Here is a 17,066-nt window from a genome sequence, read left to right on the forward strand (position 1 = left end):
GGCTCGATCCCCTTCTTGCCTCATAATTTAGGAGGGGAAGAAAGGAGGCTGGAATTCCAGGCCCGTGGCTACCCTCACTCCGAGGGGTCAGAGGCCCAGCCTCATCGCTCTGGTGTCGGGAGTCGGTCCCCACGGGTGTCCCCACCCCCTCCCACGCCGGGTCCACCTTTGCTCTAGCCTGCGGGACTCCAGCTCCCCCTGCCTGGAAGGAGGGAAGGAAGGGAGAAGAGAATTGATTAGGGAAGAAACCCATCCGTAAAAGACACCCGCTCCCGCAGCGCCCCACTGACTCGCGACCGGAACAAATCTCCGCGGTGTGAACCCCGGTGTCCGAGAAGCCCCAACCTGGGATCTCTGGGGAACCAGGGACAGCTGTATTAGGTTTTGGTTAAGTCACAGCCCTGGAGGTCTTAAGAAGTGTCGTGAGAACTCCGGCGACAAGGCCAGGGTGGGGGACGGACGACAGTGCCCCCCGAGTCGGGCCTGTGCGTCCGGTCGCTAACGCGTGGCAGGAAGTCTCCTCTCCGCCATCCCTAGCCCGCCGCTCCCGCTTCAACGGACTGGGCATTTGGAATGCTCATCTCTGGGATCCGGCGACAAGAGCTGCGGTGCCCGTCTTACCGGAGAGGGGAGCTTTGGTTCTTTTTCGCCCTCCATCCCTTCCACCCTCTCATCTCGACAGATGGTAAGCGAGACTCAGTTTTCTCCAAAGGATCAACCACACATTTTGTCCGTTACCCTTTTCCGCAAGGGGCGCATGCCCAGGATCGTAGCGAGTTAGCAACCCCAAACCTTAAATTTTCTTTTTGCTCTGAAGCTCCATCCGGGAGACAACGCCTCCTCCGGAAAGCCCTCCTGAGCCTCCTAGCTCAGGTTAGTTGTGCCTTCTTGGAGCCCAGGGTGCCAACCAATGAACCATTGCCAACGATACCCTGTGAGTTCCTACTGTCTAAGATTGCTGAGCACAAAGGGGACGATCAAAATTATTTGACTAATTTAAGAGACAAACTAGGACCATGGGAGTGGGGATGAGGACCCTTAAAGGCTGTTGATTGATCAAATGAGGCCTTTCTCGAGTTGAGGGGACTGTTTCTTCCCATTCCTTTCCTTCAGTCCTCTTTTTTTTTTTTTTAATAATATATGCTTTTTATAAACATCATGTTAATTTTTTAAATGAAGGAATTTAAAAAGCATTTATTAGAGATCTAAAAAGTGTAATATTTTTTCTGCCATTGTGAAATTAGTTGAAAATTCCTTGACCTAGCCTAAAATACCAGCAGACAGTTCCCACCTCCAGCCTAATGAAGAAAACTCCTCTAGAGTACCGTGGGGTTTTCAGCCAGCCTCTGCTTCAGTTCTCCCAGTAGAAGAAGAATCACTACCTCACAAAACGTCCATTGCACTTAGGGGCATCTCTTTCTGTTAGAGTGTCTTTCTTTCATAGAACTCTTTTATTTCCTTAGTAAAGTATAGAGAATTTCAGAGTAATTTGCTTAGATTTCAATATTAAAGATGATCATGTTGTTACTCATTGGGATTCTTTATCTTGAAGCACAAAGAATCCACTGTGGTTTGGCCTTTATGTTAAGACTACTGTTTGTGGAGAAAACTGAGCAAAAGCTAAAGCTTTGAGAAAGTATCAGGATTCTGTATTCAGTAAACATGTTCCAGGGCTGTCCATGGGCCTTGCTCTGAGACCTACTTGCAGAGCCCTGGTTATTTACCACCTCCTCTAGGGTTGGGTTCAGACTATACTGGTAGTAAAAGTTTTGTGGATGGTTGTTAGACTCTTAAGTTCTTTTTTTTTTTTTAACCAGATTTTTTTTTTTTTTAAAAAAGCATTGTTAGAAAGTTAAATCATTTAATTTCTCTTTCATTGTTGTAAACATTGGCATAAAAGTTAAATCTCTTACCTGTCAGTTATCCAAACCATTAACCATATGAAACTAGGACCTTAGATGGCTTCCCTAAATAATATATAGATTCTACTATTTAATACAGAGAAGAAAGAAAATCCCAGATTATTTGGCCATTGCCCTCCAATTGGGATCAAGATGATGTGCTCTTTAGTATTATACACATTATGCATTTTTTTTTGCAAATATATATCTAGTTTATGTGGTTCCTATTGATTTAGTCTTTTTTTTTTTTATTATTGAAGTATAGTTGATTTACTGATTTAGTCTGTATATAGCCCAGTTAGCGTCTTTCTTTCCCATTGTTACAGATTATACCAGTAAGCCATCTCTCAAATTCTACCATCTTGCAAATGTAAATGTTGGTTACAAGAGCAAGGTGGTATCAAGATCAGCACAAATTAATCACAACCACCGTGAAACATCTGCTTTATTGATGGTACTTCAACAGCATCACCTTTCCACATACATCAGGAATTATGACTTTATGATAAAGTTGCTCTTGCTGCTGGAGGGAGTCGAGTACAAGAGTTAATAGATTGGATTAAAAGACAAGACTAATTCTTAGTCCTAGCCCTGACATTGAACTTGGAAGTACCTGATAGACTCTGTATTTGCCCATATAAAGACCACTATCTTTTCTTATTATAGAATATTGGCTTTATTCCCTGTGCTGTACAATATATCCTTGTAGCTTGTTTTATACATGATATTTTGTACCTCTTAATCCCCTACCCCAATGTTGCCCCTCTCCCCTTTCCTCTCCCCACTGGTAACCACTAATTTGTTCTCTGTATCTGTGAGTCTTTTTCTTTCTTGTTATATTCACTAGTTTATTGTATTTTTTTAGATTTCACGTATAAGTGATATCATACAGTATTTGTCTTTCTCTGTAAGGACCACTCTTATAAATTTAGCTGAGAGAAAAAAAGAGAGGAAAGAGAGGAATTATAGTATCATACCTATCATTTCAACAGCCAACAGGTCTTTTTGAGTGACTGTTTAAAAATGCAGAAATTTTTTTAAACCTTAATTTCACTTTGTCTTGATTTAAGATATCTGTTATTCCAAGATATCTGTGATTCAAACTTCTAGCAGTTTGATGACTCCTTCACTCTGATACTGATAGTGTATATTGTATTTCAGGGGAGGGGACTGAATCACCCCCCCACTACCACCCTTGGGGCCCCATGAATAAAGTAAAGAAGCCCCACATGAGGCTATGAGCGAATCCACCCTCCACTTTGGGAACCATCATTCTAGTATAGTACATTCAATATATTATATATGTGTGTGTGTGTATATATATACACACACACACACACTTAATGGGCTACTTTAACTATTGCTTTTAAATATTCTTATATAAATGAGATGAAATGTGAGAAAAAACTTTATTAAATTAGAAGAGCTAAAAACTTACTGTGTAAGAGATAGCTATACTGCATTTTCAATCTTGATTCCTTTACTAGGAAGGGTTTGAGACGCAGAATGATGTTCTGGGAAGAGCATGGGCTTTGGATCTGATAGTCAACCAAATCCTGGCTCTGCCATTTCTGAAATGTGATTTTGATCGAAGCTATTTGGTCTCTCTGAATCTCAGTTTTCTTATCTATGAGATGGGGACTGTAGTATGAAGATTTACTGTGGTATTTGGAGCACTCAGAAATGGCGACTATTAATGCTTTACAGTTTTGCTGATTTTTATAGTGGTCATGTTTTTATTAGGTTACCTTTATTTTTTTCTCTGATATTATGAACCCATAGTTGTTACACTTGATATTTTTAAATGATGTTGCTGATACCACTATCCCTTCCATCTGCTTGAGCTACGTATCATTTTTGTGTTCTCACAACTTAACAAATGTGAAACAATTTACTCTGTAGTGCCACTTGGTAAATCACTTTTTCACTTTCAAAGTATTTTTCAATCTTGTGGATGAGAGGTCTTGACAATAGTCATTAAAGATATGATGGCACTTTCACAAGAGCAAGGACATGTGCCTTATGTCTTTGCTGAAGTCTGGTCTAGGTGTATTCATTTTAACATTTTTCTAGATGTACACTAAGATTTCACTATAAGAAGTTACTGTCTGCCTAGATTGTATCTGATCAGGCAAATACCTAATTCCTAGCTTGTAAAGACTACCTCAGTTACACTATCTGGTTAATGGGAGGATGTGATGTTGTACAGTTAAAGGAAGATAGAATAGAAGTCAGTCAGTTGGGTTTGCTGCCTTGTGATTTTAGCTAAGCCACTTGAAACTGTAAACCTTAGATTATGATAATCTAAACATTATAAATCTGTTTTGCTTAAATTAAACCAAACATCACTTTAAAAGTGTGAGAAAGAGAGAGAAACACAAAGAAAAAGAGACAAAAGAGAGAACAGAAAAAAACATTTAAATGTGAAGCTGCCATGAATTCCATTCAGTGGGCATGGTGTACAGGGAAATGAAGCAAGGGAGGCATGAGGTTGCTGGTTCCAGTTAGTCTCTGTTCCTTTATGCATTTGACACTGTATCTTGCTACAGAAAATAGGATGGGCTCTCAATGTTTATATATACTGCCCTTATATTTTGTACCACATGGCCTCCAAATGCAAGCCATCTCTTATATCTAGAGTTCAACCGAAGAGGCATCAACCTGTTCCAACAATGGAGGAAATGCTGACGATTAGATTAAGGGAGACGGTATGCGTGTATATTATAAGGGCAAACTTAAGGGATTTTGTGACTAATTTTTATTATATTTGATTTTTTTAACCTTATATGTTACTTTAGAATCTAGTTCTTGCACAAAATGCAATTTCCATTGTAATATCTGCCTTAGCAGGGTTGTTCTGGGAATCAAATGAAATAATATATGTTAAAGTGCTTTGCAAAATTCATGGTGCTATAAAATGTAAAATGTTTCTCTCCTCTGGACAAGACTTGGCCGGGAATCCACTTAAATGGTTCTTTCCTGTGTTTTCACACAGAGAGTGAGTTGTGGCTGAGTACAGAACAATAGCATAGCAGTGATAACAAAGATACAAGTGAAGAAGATCAATTGACCACTTACCACATGCCAGGAAATGTGTTTAGTGCCTCCAGTGGATTATCCCAATTAGACACTGCTTTGGAAGGAGTTTTTCCTCTTTGATTTCTATCTTTCCAGGTTCTCCTAAGGGTACCTCAATTTCAAATAATGTATACACTTTCTGGGAAGCCTCCAAATTACTTGCACACGGGCATGCGTGTGTGTAGCCAGTTTGTTTCCTTCTTATACCGCTGAATTTAATAACTAAGAAGTGCTAAGTCAGAAAATACCTATTTCCTACTCAATACGTTTCCATGAGGAGAAATTTTTACTTGAGGACATGTGAGCCTTTCCTTCTTACTCCCTTCTCTTCTGAGGGAGGGAGGATGATTTATCTGATTGGCGAGTTTAGAAGAAGGAACCAGGCATTTGTGGATCAGCCACTTCTGCACATTTTGGACTTGCCTGCTCACAGAGAGGATGCATTCTGGTTTTCAGCCTCTGCCATGCCATGCCCTTAGCAAAACATGCTCTGTGCTTGTGGTTGAGCTCTGCAGCTGTTCAGGGCAGCCTATGACTGGGTAGGTAAGTCTGACTAGTTGAGCAACTATAAGCAAGTCCATCTGGTTGAATATTATTTAATTCAGCTTTCATTAGAAATAAAGCTAACGTTTCTTATCTCTGACTCCTGTGTCTACTTCTCAATTCATTCTAAATTTAGATAGGAAAGAGAAGGGTTATCAATTAACTACTTAAAACTCTGACAATAGACAATATAAGGGAGTGAGCAGTTAAAAGCCTAAGTGTGGAAATGAGATTGCCTAATTTCAAATTCTGGCTCTGTTACCTTTCAGCTGTGTTACCTTGTGCAAGTTACTTAAACTCTCTGTGCCTTAGTTACCCTGTCTGTAAAATGTGGGCAATAATACTACCTACCCTTATAGAATTGGTGAGAGGATTAAATAAGTTAATACATGTAAAGTATTTAGAATAGTCCTGGGTATACAATAAGCATTCAACAAATGTTAGCTTTTCTTATTATTATATTAATATTAATAGCCCAAAGATACAATCTGAATATTTGCAAATAATTTGCATTCAGAGTCTAACTTCCTTTCTTAAAATATGTTAATTTACTAATTCTCATCTCGGGGACTTTCTGCTGGTTAATTCTCTGTGCTAAACATAGTAATGTAGTCTTTTTTTCCTCCCTTTTTCTCTACTTGCCACAATCTGTAGAAATGGGGCTCAGAGTGACATTTCTTAGAGACACTTTAAAAAAATTTTTTTTTTATTGAGTTACAGTCAGTTTACAATGTTGTGTCAATTTCTGGTGTACAGCACAATTCTCCAGTCATACATGAACATACATATATTCATTTTCATATTCTTTTTCACCATGAGCTACTTTTTTTTTTTCCTTAGGGACACTTTTAGACTACTTTGATGAGGTCTTCAGACTAGTCCACTATGCTGGCTCTTATTTCAGAGCCCCTTTCCCTATCCTATACAGTTAAGCAATTAAGTAAGTGCTGTCACACGCAATGTGATGCTGCATAGAGCAGAATTTTTTTTTTAAAGACAGAAGCACCTGAATGGCTCTTCTCAGGATGCAGATATGCTGGAGTAATATTTGGGGAGAATATTCAACATTTTGTCCTGGAAAAGTTCAAACATACAGAAAAATTGAAACATTTTCAACATTTGCAACAAAGACCTATATACTCACCGTTCTACCATTAACATTTTAATATACTTGCTCTATCATGTAATTGATCCAGCCATTCATCTTTTGATCCATCCATCATTCCATCTTACTTTTCTGATGCAGTTCAAAGTAGAGTGTTGCAGTAATATTCTGAAATGCTAACTTTTAATTCTTCCCTTAGAATTTCCTACAACTCGGTTTCCTCTCAGGTGCAGAAGCAGGGTGGCATAGAGATCAGACCGAAGCTTGACAGCCTGGGCTTGAAATTCAGCCCTGCTATTTACCAGCCATGTGACCATGTAACCTTACTGCTACTAGTGTCTTCATCTGTAACTACAGGATAATAAAGGTACCTACGTAGCTCATGAAGCTGTTGTGAGAACACATGTCAGGTGCTTACAACAGTGCTTGGCCAGCAAACAATAGTAGAGTACAACTTGGGTTAGACAATGTGTACAGTTAGTTCTCATTTAATTCTCTTTCATTTTGGGACCACCCAAACCCCATGAGGCAGTACCATTATTATTAAAAAATTTTTGTATATTATCTACTATTATTTGTTACAGCAGAAATTCAAAGAGAAAAAAGTGTCTGCTTAGTTTTTGAGTTTTAAAACAGACATTTTGAAGTTGATGGCAAAAAGGAAGGCTTTGAAAGGAACTGGGCTCCTTGCCTGTCAAAAGCCAAAGTACTCAGGAGAAAATGTTCATGTTGTTAACAATTGATTTTGGAACAACAGATAAAGACTCTCAGCTAGCCAAGTTTTATAAAGTTTCCTAGCCTTGGAGAAGAGAGAGAAGAAGCAACCAGGGAGAAACTGGTAAGTATAAACAGGACCTTCCCCAAGCCAGACTGATTCCCCAAGTTGGGGTAAATGCCCCTGTGGATGAATCTGGGGATTTGAAAGCAGAGAACTGTGCTTCCTGTGAATATTTTCTGGACTCTTGTGCTGTAATTTTTTTTTAACCCCATCCCTCTCTCCAGTTCAAACTAGGACATCACTGCCTCAGAAGAAGGAAACCATAAGAAACAAAATGTTGGATTTTTGGCTTTTGAGCACCAAAACCCAAAGATATGGCAAAGTAAAACAAAACAAAACAAAAAACGTGCTTGGATGAGTACAGTTGTTTCTGGTTCTAGAGGAGATACACATTTTCTGGACTAGAAGAGAACTCAGGGACAGTCCCAGGCAGACAGGGACAGTTGGTAATCCTAGTTTCAGGTGGGGAGTGGGTCTTCTGTTTCCAATTATATTTGATATTTATAAAACGAATTACAAATGTCCTGGACTGGAAGAGAGGGACAGTCTTAGGCAAACTGGGACAGTTGGTCATCCAAATTGGGTTGTGGTCTTCTGTTTCCAATTATAGTTGATATTTACAAAAAAAATTTAGTGTTGTTAGGGTACACTGAGGACTCTGATTCAATATTCTACTAACAAAGGCAAGACTTGGCTCTATTTCAGTGGTCCCATTATATAGGACATAAGTAGATAGATGGAACTCCCCAAATTTTTAGGAGGGATGTTTTATTCCTGCATTACTGATTTCCGTTGGCTATAATTTTCAATTACTTCTATTTTTGCTTTTTAATTTAGAATTATAGTTTTAAGCACTTCATATGAATAAGCTATACAAAAATAATTCACACATATTATTCTCCAATTGTTTTTGTATAACCATATTTATTTAAAATGACTATAAAAAGTACAAGTTATGTGGAAATATAGCTAAGAGCACAGGCTTACAGCCAGACTATTTGGGTTGGAATCCTAGCCTTGCCTGTTACTAGCTGTGTGATATTGGACAGGTTCTATTTCTTCATCTGCAAACTGGGAATTGAAATAGTTTCTACCTAATAAGGTGGTGTGAGGATGAATTTAGTCAATGCATGTAAGGTGCTTGAAGCAGTGCTTGGCACATAGTAGGCACTCAAGGATTGTTAGTTGATTTGCAAGTTCTTTTACCCTATTGATGAAAGCTTAAGGGTGTATTTATAGCTCACTGGCTTTACAATTAAGACTTTACCACAACAAGTTTATACTGTATAGCACAGGGAATTATATTCAATATCTTGTAGTAACTTATGGTGAAAAAGAATATGAAAATGATTTTATGTATGTTCCTATATGACTGAAGCATTGTGCTGTACACCAGAAATTGACACAACATTGTAAACTGACTGTATTTCAATAAAAATTTTTAAAAATACAAATGACAAAAAAAAAAAAAAGACTTTACCAAGAGTTGAGAAGTCAGATGAAAATGTTTTCTGAGATGACACATTGTTTTTTCCTTAACTTTTAATGGGACTGTGCTATGGACTGCATTGTGTCCCATTCAACATTCATATGTTGAAGTCCTAACCCTCCACAGAAATGTATTTCAAGACAAGGTCTTTGGGAGATAAAGTTAAATGAGGTCATAAGGATAGGGAAACAGTCACCACAGTTTTCTTCACGACTTCTGCTCTACACAAAAGTGCCTGATGGAGCAAATGATGAAGTAGGAAGTAGGCCTGACTTCTCAGCCCAGCCCTGCCCCTCGTAACTGAATGACTCTGTGCAAGTTTTCTAGCCTCTTCATGCCTCACTTTTCTCCTTAGTATAAGATGAGGTGCAGGAGATTTATGTATTAATTGGGCTGAATTCCATATTTGAATATATGACAAGGCTGAGATGAAGAAGAAGCAACAATATAGAGATCAAGAACTTAGAAGACAAAATAGAGCCAGAAGCAGCTTCCGTGAGAATAAGTCCTAGGTTTTTTTGGTGATGTGGGAAGAGCATTGGATTTTCCAGAGCAGGTGGAGTGGGAGCTTGAATCAATTGCAGTAGGTCTTAAGAGGCAAGGAGACACTGGCTGCTGTCTGGGTTATGAAGAGATTTTGACTAGAAGCTCTTTAACTCATCTTCCAGCTCTTGGGTTCTACAACTTAAGGACTACAGATGGTGATGAAAGGAGCAAAGAGGGAGGATGAGGGCTCATTTATGTTAAAAATGAACTGAAATATATAATCGGTCCCCAGGTTCCCCTTCACTCCTGAAAACTACAAGGGTCTGTCTTCCTTCTTTCACATACGTTTTTCTCTACCTGCCCTTAATATCCATGTTAACTTGAATGGAGTGTCTTGTCTGGGTCGTCAGCATTCTCTGGAACAGCCCTGGCGCTGTAGGTCACTAGGGGCAATGCTGTCCCCTTTCACTTCATCTCCCATCTACACTTGCAACGTGTGTATTAGATTAGGGTGAGGCCCCTCAGATAAACTTTGAATTCCAGCTCTGCCATTCACTGCCATGAGAGTTTGAGCAAGTTACTTAAGCACTCTATGCTATATGCCATTTTATATTTTAATTTGTTATATAGGGATAAATAAAATACCTACTTCCTATCATGGCTGAAAGGATTAAATGAGATAGTACTTGTAAACTCTCTTCAAATATTAAGCACCTTGGGAACAAGGGCCATATCGTTCTTGTTCTCTTGCCCAGCACGTAGTAGGTGTAGTAACTGTTTTTTGAATGAATAAAAATGGCTTAGCCTTGTATCTGGAACATAGCAAGTGCTCAAGAAAAGAACACTTTATGTATTGCCTTCTTTAGTGATATTCAGTTGCTTTTGTTTGCCCAGCATCTGTTTGCTCATTTTCTGGCAGCAAAGCCCAGATTCTCCTTTGTGAAACTTCCCCTCCCTTATTCTCAGTTCCTGAGGTTCTGGTGGGACTGACCCCATAGCTCTGCTCCACAAGTTGGTATGTGGCCAAGGCCTGGCCCAATTTAGGACAGTGAGAGTCAGGCCAGATCTTTTTCTGGACCTAATGTGAGAGAGATTCTCTCTTTCCATCTAGGTTGCCAAGTTGGTAAAAGGTAAGCTGGAAGCTACTGGTGGCCATCTTGCTCCAAGAGGGAAGAATCTGCCCAGGAATAAAGGCAAGAGAAAGAAAAGCAGCCCCAAAGGATGAGGGGAAGCTGACTCCTGAGGATACCCTTTAGCACCTGGATCCAGTCAAAAGTAAGGCACACACAGGTCTCTTGTTTTTGAGGAGCTTATAGATAGGAACAGTATGATCAAAGAGGGTCATGCTGCCATGGAAACACCAAGGCAGGATATCTAACCAGGGTGTTGGTGAGCAGAGGTAGGTTGGGGAAGACTTCTCGGCAGGCAGGGAGAGATGTCCAAGAAGAGATCAAAATGATGAATTAGCCAGGTGAAGGTGGGTGGCATAGGGGTTGGTACATGTGAGAAAGTGTAGAAAAGAAATAGTGTAGGAAGGCTTAAAGGAAAGCAACATTATGGTGCTTTCAGGGAATTCAATAGGGCCAAAGCAAACAAAACTTTTCCAAACACAATCTCATTTAATCCAACATGGTAAATCTTACACAAATGAAAGCAATGTACCAGTCAGAATGTATTCAGTTGCAAGAAAGTGAAGACCTGATTAATGGTGACTTAAGCAATGAAGATATTTTATTATCTAGAGATAGGCAGTCCACAGTGCTGGTTACTGTAATTCTGTAATGTTTTCAAGCATCTAGGCTCTTCCATCTTTCCATTTTATCATCCTCAGATTTTGGTCATTATGCATATTATTTTTGGTGGAGAGAATAAAAGCTCTCAAAAGATGTCCACGTCCAAGTACTCAAAACCTATGAGTATATAACCTTCGATGGCCAAAAGGCCTTTGTAGATGTGATTTAGTTTAGAATCTTGAGATGAGGAAAGTAACCTGGTTTATCCACATAGGCTTAATATAAACAACGGTCCTTATAAGAGGGAGACAGGAGAGTCAGAATCAGAGAAGATGTGTTGAAAAAAGCGGAGGTCAGAGAAACGGAGATACTTGAAGATTCTGTGCTGCTGGTTTTGAAAATGGAGGAAAGGGCCATGAGCCAAGGAACGCAGGCAGCCTTTAAATACTGGAAAAGTTCTGACCTCCAGAACTGTAATATAATAAATTTGTTTTTTAAGCCACTAAGTTTGTGGTAATTTGACAATAGAAAGTTAATACATCATCTATGATTGAAAGACAGCTGTCGGAGCTCCAGATATACTTTTCGCATTTAATGCAGGAAGACCACACTGCATCTATCCCTTTTGTTAGAAAAGGAAAAACTTTCATGAGTGCTCTCCCAGCTGACTTCCCTCTACATATCAATGACTTCAATGGGACACGATGTCTACTTGTAGCTACAAGGGAGGGTAGGAAATTCTCTCACTTTCCAGCCTCATTTGTTTTGTAGATGGGTTCAATTCACTATTAATGAAAGCAGAAAATGTTATGCTGGGGTGTAGAACCTGGGAGCATGTGATTGAAGCTGTCTTTTCTCTGGGAGAAGAGGCCATGGGAGAGGCTTTGTCCTATGTGCTGGGTGTCATTCTCCCTCAGAGCCTAAGGCACAGTGATGGAGTGCCTCAGAAACTGTGCTTCTCATAATTGGGGGTTCAGGTGATTTTGGAAAGTGAGAATGGAAAGCATTTGTGAGCCTTTGATTGGGGAGTGCTGGTGTCTGCCTTGAACCAGAGTCATATGAAGCCTATGTTCCTGATAAATTGATAAGTTGTGTGGAGAGGGTTGAGCCTGATCCAAAACTATAAGAAGAGGTGAAAGATGAAAAATTACAGTCAGAAGAAGGGCCCTAGAAAGCACAAAAGAAGGTGAGAGCTGGAGTGGAGAGAGGAAAGAGAAGTAAAACCAAGTATCCTATTTGGAATATAATGCAGAGAAATCTAGGCATTATTTTTATCCGTGTTTACTGTTTACCTGTTTGGTAGTTCTCTTCTGGGGACAGGCTTCCCTCCATGAGAGGAAGTGATGAGACTGGTGCTCATTGTCAAAAGCTTAGGTAGACTTCCCAGCAAATGATAGATGTCTGGGCAAAGGATATGACAACTGTAGCTTTTGGCAGAAGTTCAGAAGCCTGCTATAGTGAACCAGCACTGAGAACACATAGCACGAGAACAATAGAGTGACTCTGGCCTGGAGACAAAACTAAACAAAAACCTAAGTTGCCTTTGGTAGGCAGGAATCACCCTCTTGGGCATTGACTGGACAATAGGACTGCCTCCCAAGTTCTGGCTGTTGGATAGCCGTTTGTTGGTGTGGACTCTCCACATATCTGAGTAAGGAAGCACCATCCTTGGTCCCCATTCCCACCTCCTATAGATATAGAGATATACTTACATGTATGCATAAGTGTGTGTGTGCAAAGATGATCATTGTATCAATGTTTGTAATTAACAAAAAAGCAGAAGCAGCCTAAATGTCCATCTGAAGGGGTTTGGTTAAATGAATTATGATATATTATCTGTAGAATAGAATGCTCCAAGGCCATTTATATGGCTGACATAGAGTAAGTTCTATATTATATTAAAGGAATCAAACAAAATGCATAGCAGCGTGTAGAATATGCTCCCATTGTGGGGGCTGTTGCCTCTGGGGATGGAAACTCAGGTTTTGGGGAGGAAAAAAGAAGCATTTTTGCTTGTTCTGAAAAAAAATTTTTTTTCTTACCAGATGTATTATGCCAGTTATCTATTGCTACATATAACAAATCACCTCAAAACTTAGTGGCTAAAGGGGGTGGACCCCAAGTTCCTGAGGAACATGCTCTTTACCAAGAAGCACACCAAGAAGGGCCTGAAGAAGATGCAGGCCAACAACGCCAAAGCCATGAGTGCACATGCTGAGGCTGTCAAGGCTCTCGGAAAGCCCAAGGAAGTCAAGCCCGAGATCCCAAAGGGCAACAGCCACAAGCTCAGTCAACTTGCCTGCATTGCTCACCCCAAGCTCAGGAAACGTGCTCATGACCGCATCACCAAGGGTCTCAGGCTCTGTTGGCCAAAGGCCAAGGCTCAGACCAAGGCGGCAGCTGCAGCTGCAGCTCAGGCTCAGGCTCCCAAAGGTGCCCAGGCCCCCACAAAAGCTCCAGAGTAGAGCCTTTCATCTACTGATGTGAGGATATAAGGACTAGTGCAACCCCTGGGCTGCTGTCTGCATGGGGCTCATGTCTACCTGTCCTGTTTGTACAAATAAACCTGAGGCAGGATCTGTCAGTCAAAAAATAAATTAAAAAAAACAAAAAACTTGTGGCTAAACAACTATTTTCTTTGGTTACAGTTCTAAGGGTCTGCAGTTAGGGTGGGCTCACAGAATAGTTCTCCTGATCTTCTCTTGGTCATGTGGCTGCATTTGTCTGGGGACTGGACAAGAGCTGGATGATCTAACATGGACTCACTAAAGTGTCTGGCTGTCCTGTGAGCCATCTGTCTGCAGCAGGTCAGCCTCAGCTTCTTGATATGTTGCCTGCGTTCAGGGAGAGCAAGGGCTGAAGTTTCAAGGCCTCTTGAGACCTAGAATCAGAGGAACTCATACAACACCTCTGCCGTATTCTGTTAGTCAAAGAAAGTCACATGGCCAGCCCACATACATTCAAGGACTGAGGAAAGAGATCCTATCTCTTACAGGGAGGAAGTTCAAAGAATTTGTGGACAATTTTAATCTACACATGCACATACTACTTTTCCCAATACTTAATTAAACAAATAAATATCAATGCTATTTGTAATAAATTAATAGGGTTTTATGAATTGGGTGGGACTTTGGAGATTATCTAGTATAAAAATTCTCTAATTTTATAAGTAAGTAAACTGAGGATAGAAAGGTAAAGTGTTTTGGATAAGAAAACATGGGTAGTAACAGCATCAGGATTAGAACCAGGTCTTCTGACTTCCAGTCTTGTGCTCTTAATTCCACAGTAGGACTTCCTTTTGCAAGAAAAGCTTTTAGTGATCTTTGATCTAGAGAACTTGACAAGTCTTGGACTTAAGAACTTTATTTATTTTTCTGATGTTATTGTTTTTTTTTTTTTTTTTGAAGTACAGTCAGTTTACAATATTGTGTTAATTTCTGGTGTACAACGTAGTGATTCAGTTATACATATATATTTTTTCCTTTTCATATTCTTTTTCATCATAGGCTACTACAAGATACCGAATACAGTTCCCTGTGCTATACAGCAGGACCTTGCTATTTATATTTTATATATGGTAGTTAGTATCTGCAAATCCTGAACTCCCAATTTATCCCTCCAACCACACCCCTTTTTCCTCCCCTGGTAATCACAAATTTGTTTTCTATGTCTGTGAGTCTGTTTCTGTTTTATAAATAAGTTCATCCGTCTCATTTTTTTAGATTCCACTTATAAGTGATATCATATGGTATTTTTCTTTTTCTTTCTGGCTTATTTCACTTAGTATGACAATCTCCAGGTCTACCCATGTTGCTGCAAATGACATTATTTTATTCTTTTTTATGGCTAAGTGGTATTCCATTATATATATATAGTATACATATGTTTATATATTGTGTATATGTGTTTTAATATGTATGTATATTGTGTGTGTATATATACGTGTGTGTGTGTGTGTGTATTGGGGTGTATGTATCTTAAAATTAGAGTTCCCTCTGGATATATGCCCACGAATGGGATTGCTGGATCATATGGTAAGTCTATTTTTAGTTTTTTGAGGAATTTCCATACTGTTCTCCATAGTGGCTGCACTAAACTACATTCCCACCAACAGTGTAGGAGGGTGCCCTTTTCTCTACATCTTCTCCAGCATTTATTGTTTGTGGCTGGACTTAAGAACATTAAAGGCTACATCTCAACCAAGCAAAGGAAAAGACTAAAGAAAGAATCCAAGTAATTCTGAGAAAAGTAAAATGGAATTTGAATTATCTAGGTAATCTAGCCTCAGCCCTCCATTTTTTTTTTTTTTAATGAGACCTAGACTTAGTGCCTCTGTAGAATGAATAATTTACCAAGTCATAAATAACTCCATTAAAATTGCTTTATAAAATGTTCAAAGGGGCCTAGATGATGTTTTCTTTTGGGATATTTAAAAAAAAAATGTACTCTCAAGTATATTCAAGGTATTCTTGTTGGTCCCACTGGGAATTTAGGAGTTCTCTAACAGCTCAGCTTAGTCTTTAATTACTGTAATATTGATTATTAATTGGTTAGTTAATGAATTTTTAAATTAATTCAGCAAATGTCTATTGTGAACCAGCTGGTTCAAAATATTGCACTGAAAATTATAAAGACTATAGAAAAGAATGAGGCATTTACTTTCCTCTTAAGAAGCATACATTTTGTGGCTGGCCAACCTGTATATAACTAACTACAACATAAGGAGGAATGAATAAGATGCTGGAAGGGAGGCATTAGCAAAGAGGAATAAGAATGTAGAAGAACAAGTGTAGTAATGCCAGCTGGGCAGAGTGGGAAAGGCTATATCATTTGTGGCAGAAAGGAAGAAGAACCAAAAGAAATTTTTTCTTTATTTAGAGTGGTTAATAGAATTTCTTCACAGAAAGTTAAAGTTGGGGAATTTAAAAGGCTTAAATGATTGAGATGTATGTCTGGGCTATTGGGAACCTTCAGAATGGATAGTCTTTTTCTCCCCATAAGGGGATCTTTTGGGTACATAAAGCTCTGAATTGAAGAATATCTGTAATTACTATTACGTATGGATATCTGGGTTAGATGAAGTCTACTGAACAATTAAAATCAAAGTTCTGGCATGTCAAGGAAGCAAAAGCAGGGAAGTAGGCTTTCTAACAGAATTCTCCTTTAACAGACCTACTTCTTTTTGGGTTTGCTAACACAGTACAATAGATCATAAACTGATGAAAGAGGGAGGGACACAGGAAAATAATTTTTTGATTTATATAAGTACTTTTGATTTTTAAATTAAGGATTTATCTCATGTTTATCCACTGATATTTTCTTTTGTGTTCAAAGATCACCTAAATGAAAAGGTAAACAGCCAGGCAAATTTACTTAAAAGGAAACAACAAGAGAAAAATGCTGAAGTTGGTCCAAGTTGCAGTGAGAATGAATGGTAAAATATGTCTGTTCATTAGAAGTCCATCAACCACTTCCTTTACAGCCTTGAAACGCTGAGAGCAAGTTAAGTTGTTGTGAGGATGGAGTTTTAACCAGTTATTGTTGCTTTTTTGGTTCAAAGAAGACTTGGAATCTCATTTTATGAGTGACTATGTTAGTTTTCAACATCTGGTCACCTTATGATATGCAGCTGCTAATGGAGCACAGGATGTATATCATTGGATAAATAAGAACACTGTATTTGTCTTGAGGGACAACACATATTCTTGGGACTTTTATTGAGTTACGTTTTACTAGTCCTAAAATATTTAGAGTTATGTACTTAAAAGATACAGAGCATAGGTATTACATCCACAGAAAGTATTTTAGTCAGTGAATGTTCAATGTAGCAGGTAGAGATGAACTTAGCACGTCTTGTAGACTGAACTGAGAACAGACTCTTCAGCCATAAAATGCACTTAACAGTCTATTTAATAGTGGTGAGGTCCTTGAAAATGCAATATCCATGCTAATC

General features: G+C 39.0%; 1 protein-coding gene across 1 annotated transcript; it reads left to right on the forward strand.

Moving 5' to 3' along the window:
- The first annotated feature begins 10,504 nt into the window (after positions 1-10,504).
- Positions 10,505-13,727, forward strand: LOC102505442 (60S ribosomal protein L29-like). Its single transcript, XM_014556370.2, has 2 exons — positions 10,505-10,655; positions 13,159-13,727. Exon 2 carries the CDS (start codon positions 13,249-13,251, stop codon positions 13,576-13,578), a length of 330 nt encoding a protein of 109 aa, XP_014411856.1. The 5' UTR covers positions 10,505-10,655; positions 13,159-13,248; the 3' UTR covers positions 13,579-13,727.
- Positions 13,728-17,066: the final 3,339 nt, after the last annotated feature.

This window comes from Camelus ferus, chromosome 13 (assembly GCF_009834535.1).
Source record: "Camelus ferus isolate YT-003-E chromosome 13, BCGSAC_Cfer_1.0, whole genome shotgun sequence".
Taxonomy (NCBI): Eukaryota; Metazoa; Chordata; class Mammalia; order Artiodactyla; family Camelidae; genus Camelus; species Camelus ferus.

Excerpts from the sequence above, each read along its gene's own strand:
- LOC102505442 (XM_014556370.2), top strand. The coding sequence starts at position 13,249 with ATGCTCTTTACCAAGAAGCACACCAAGAAGGGCCTGAAGAAGATGCAG.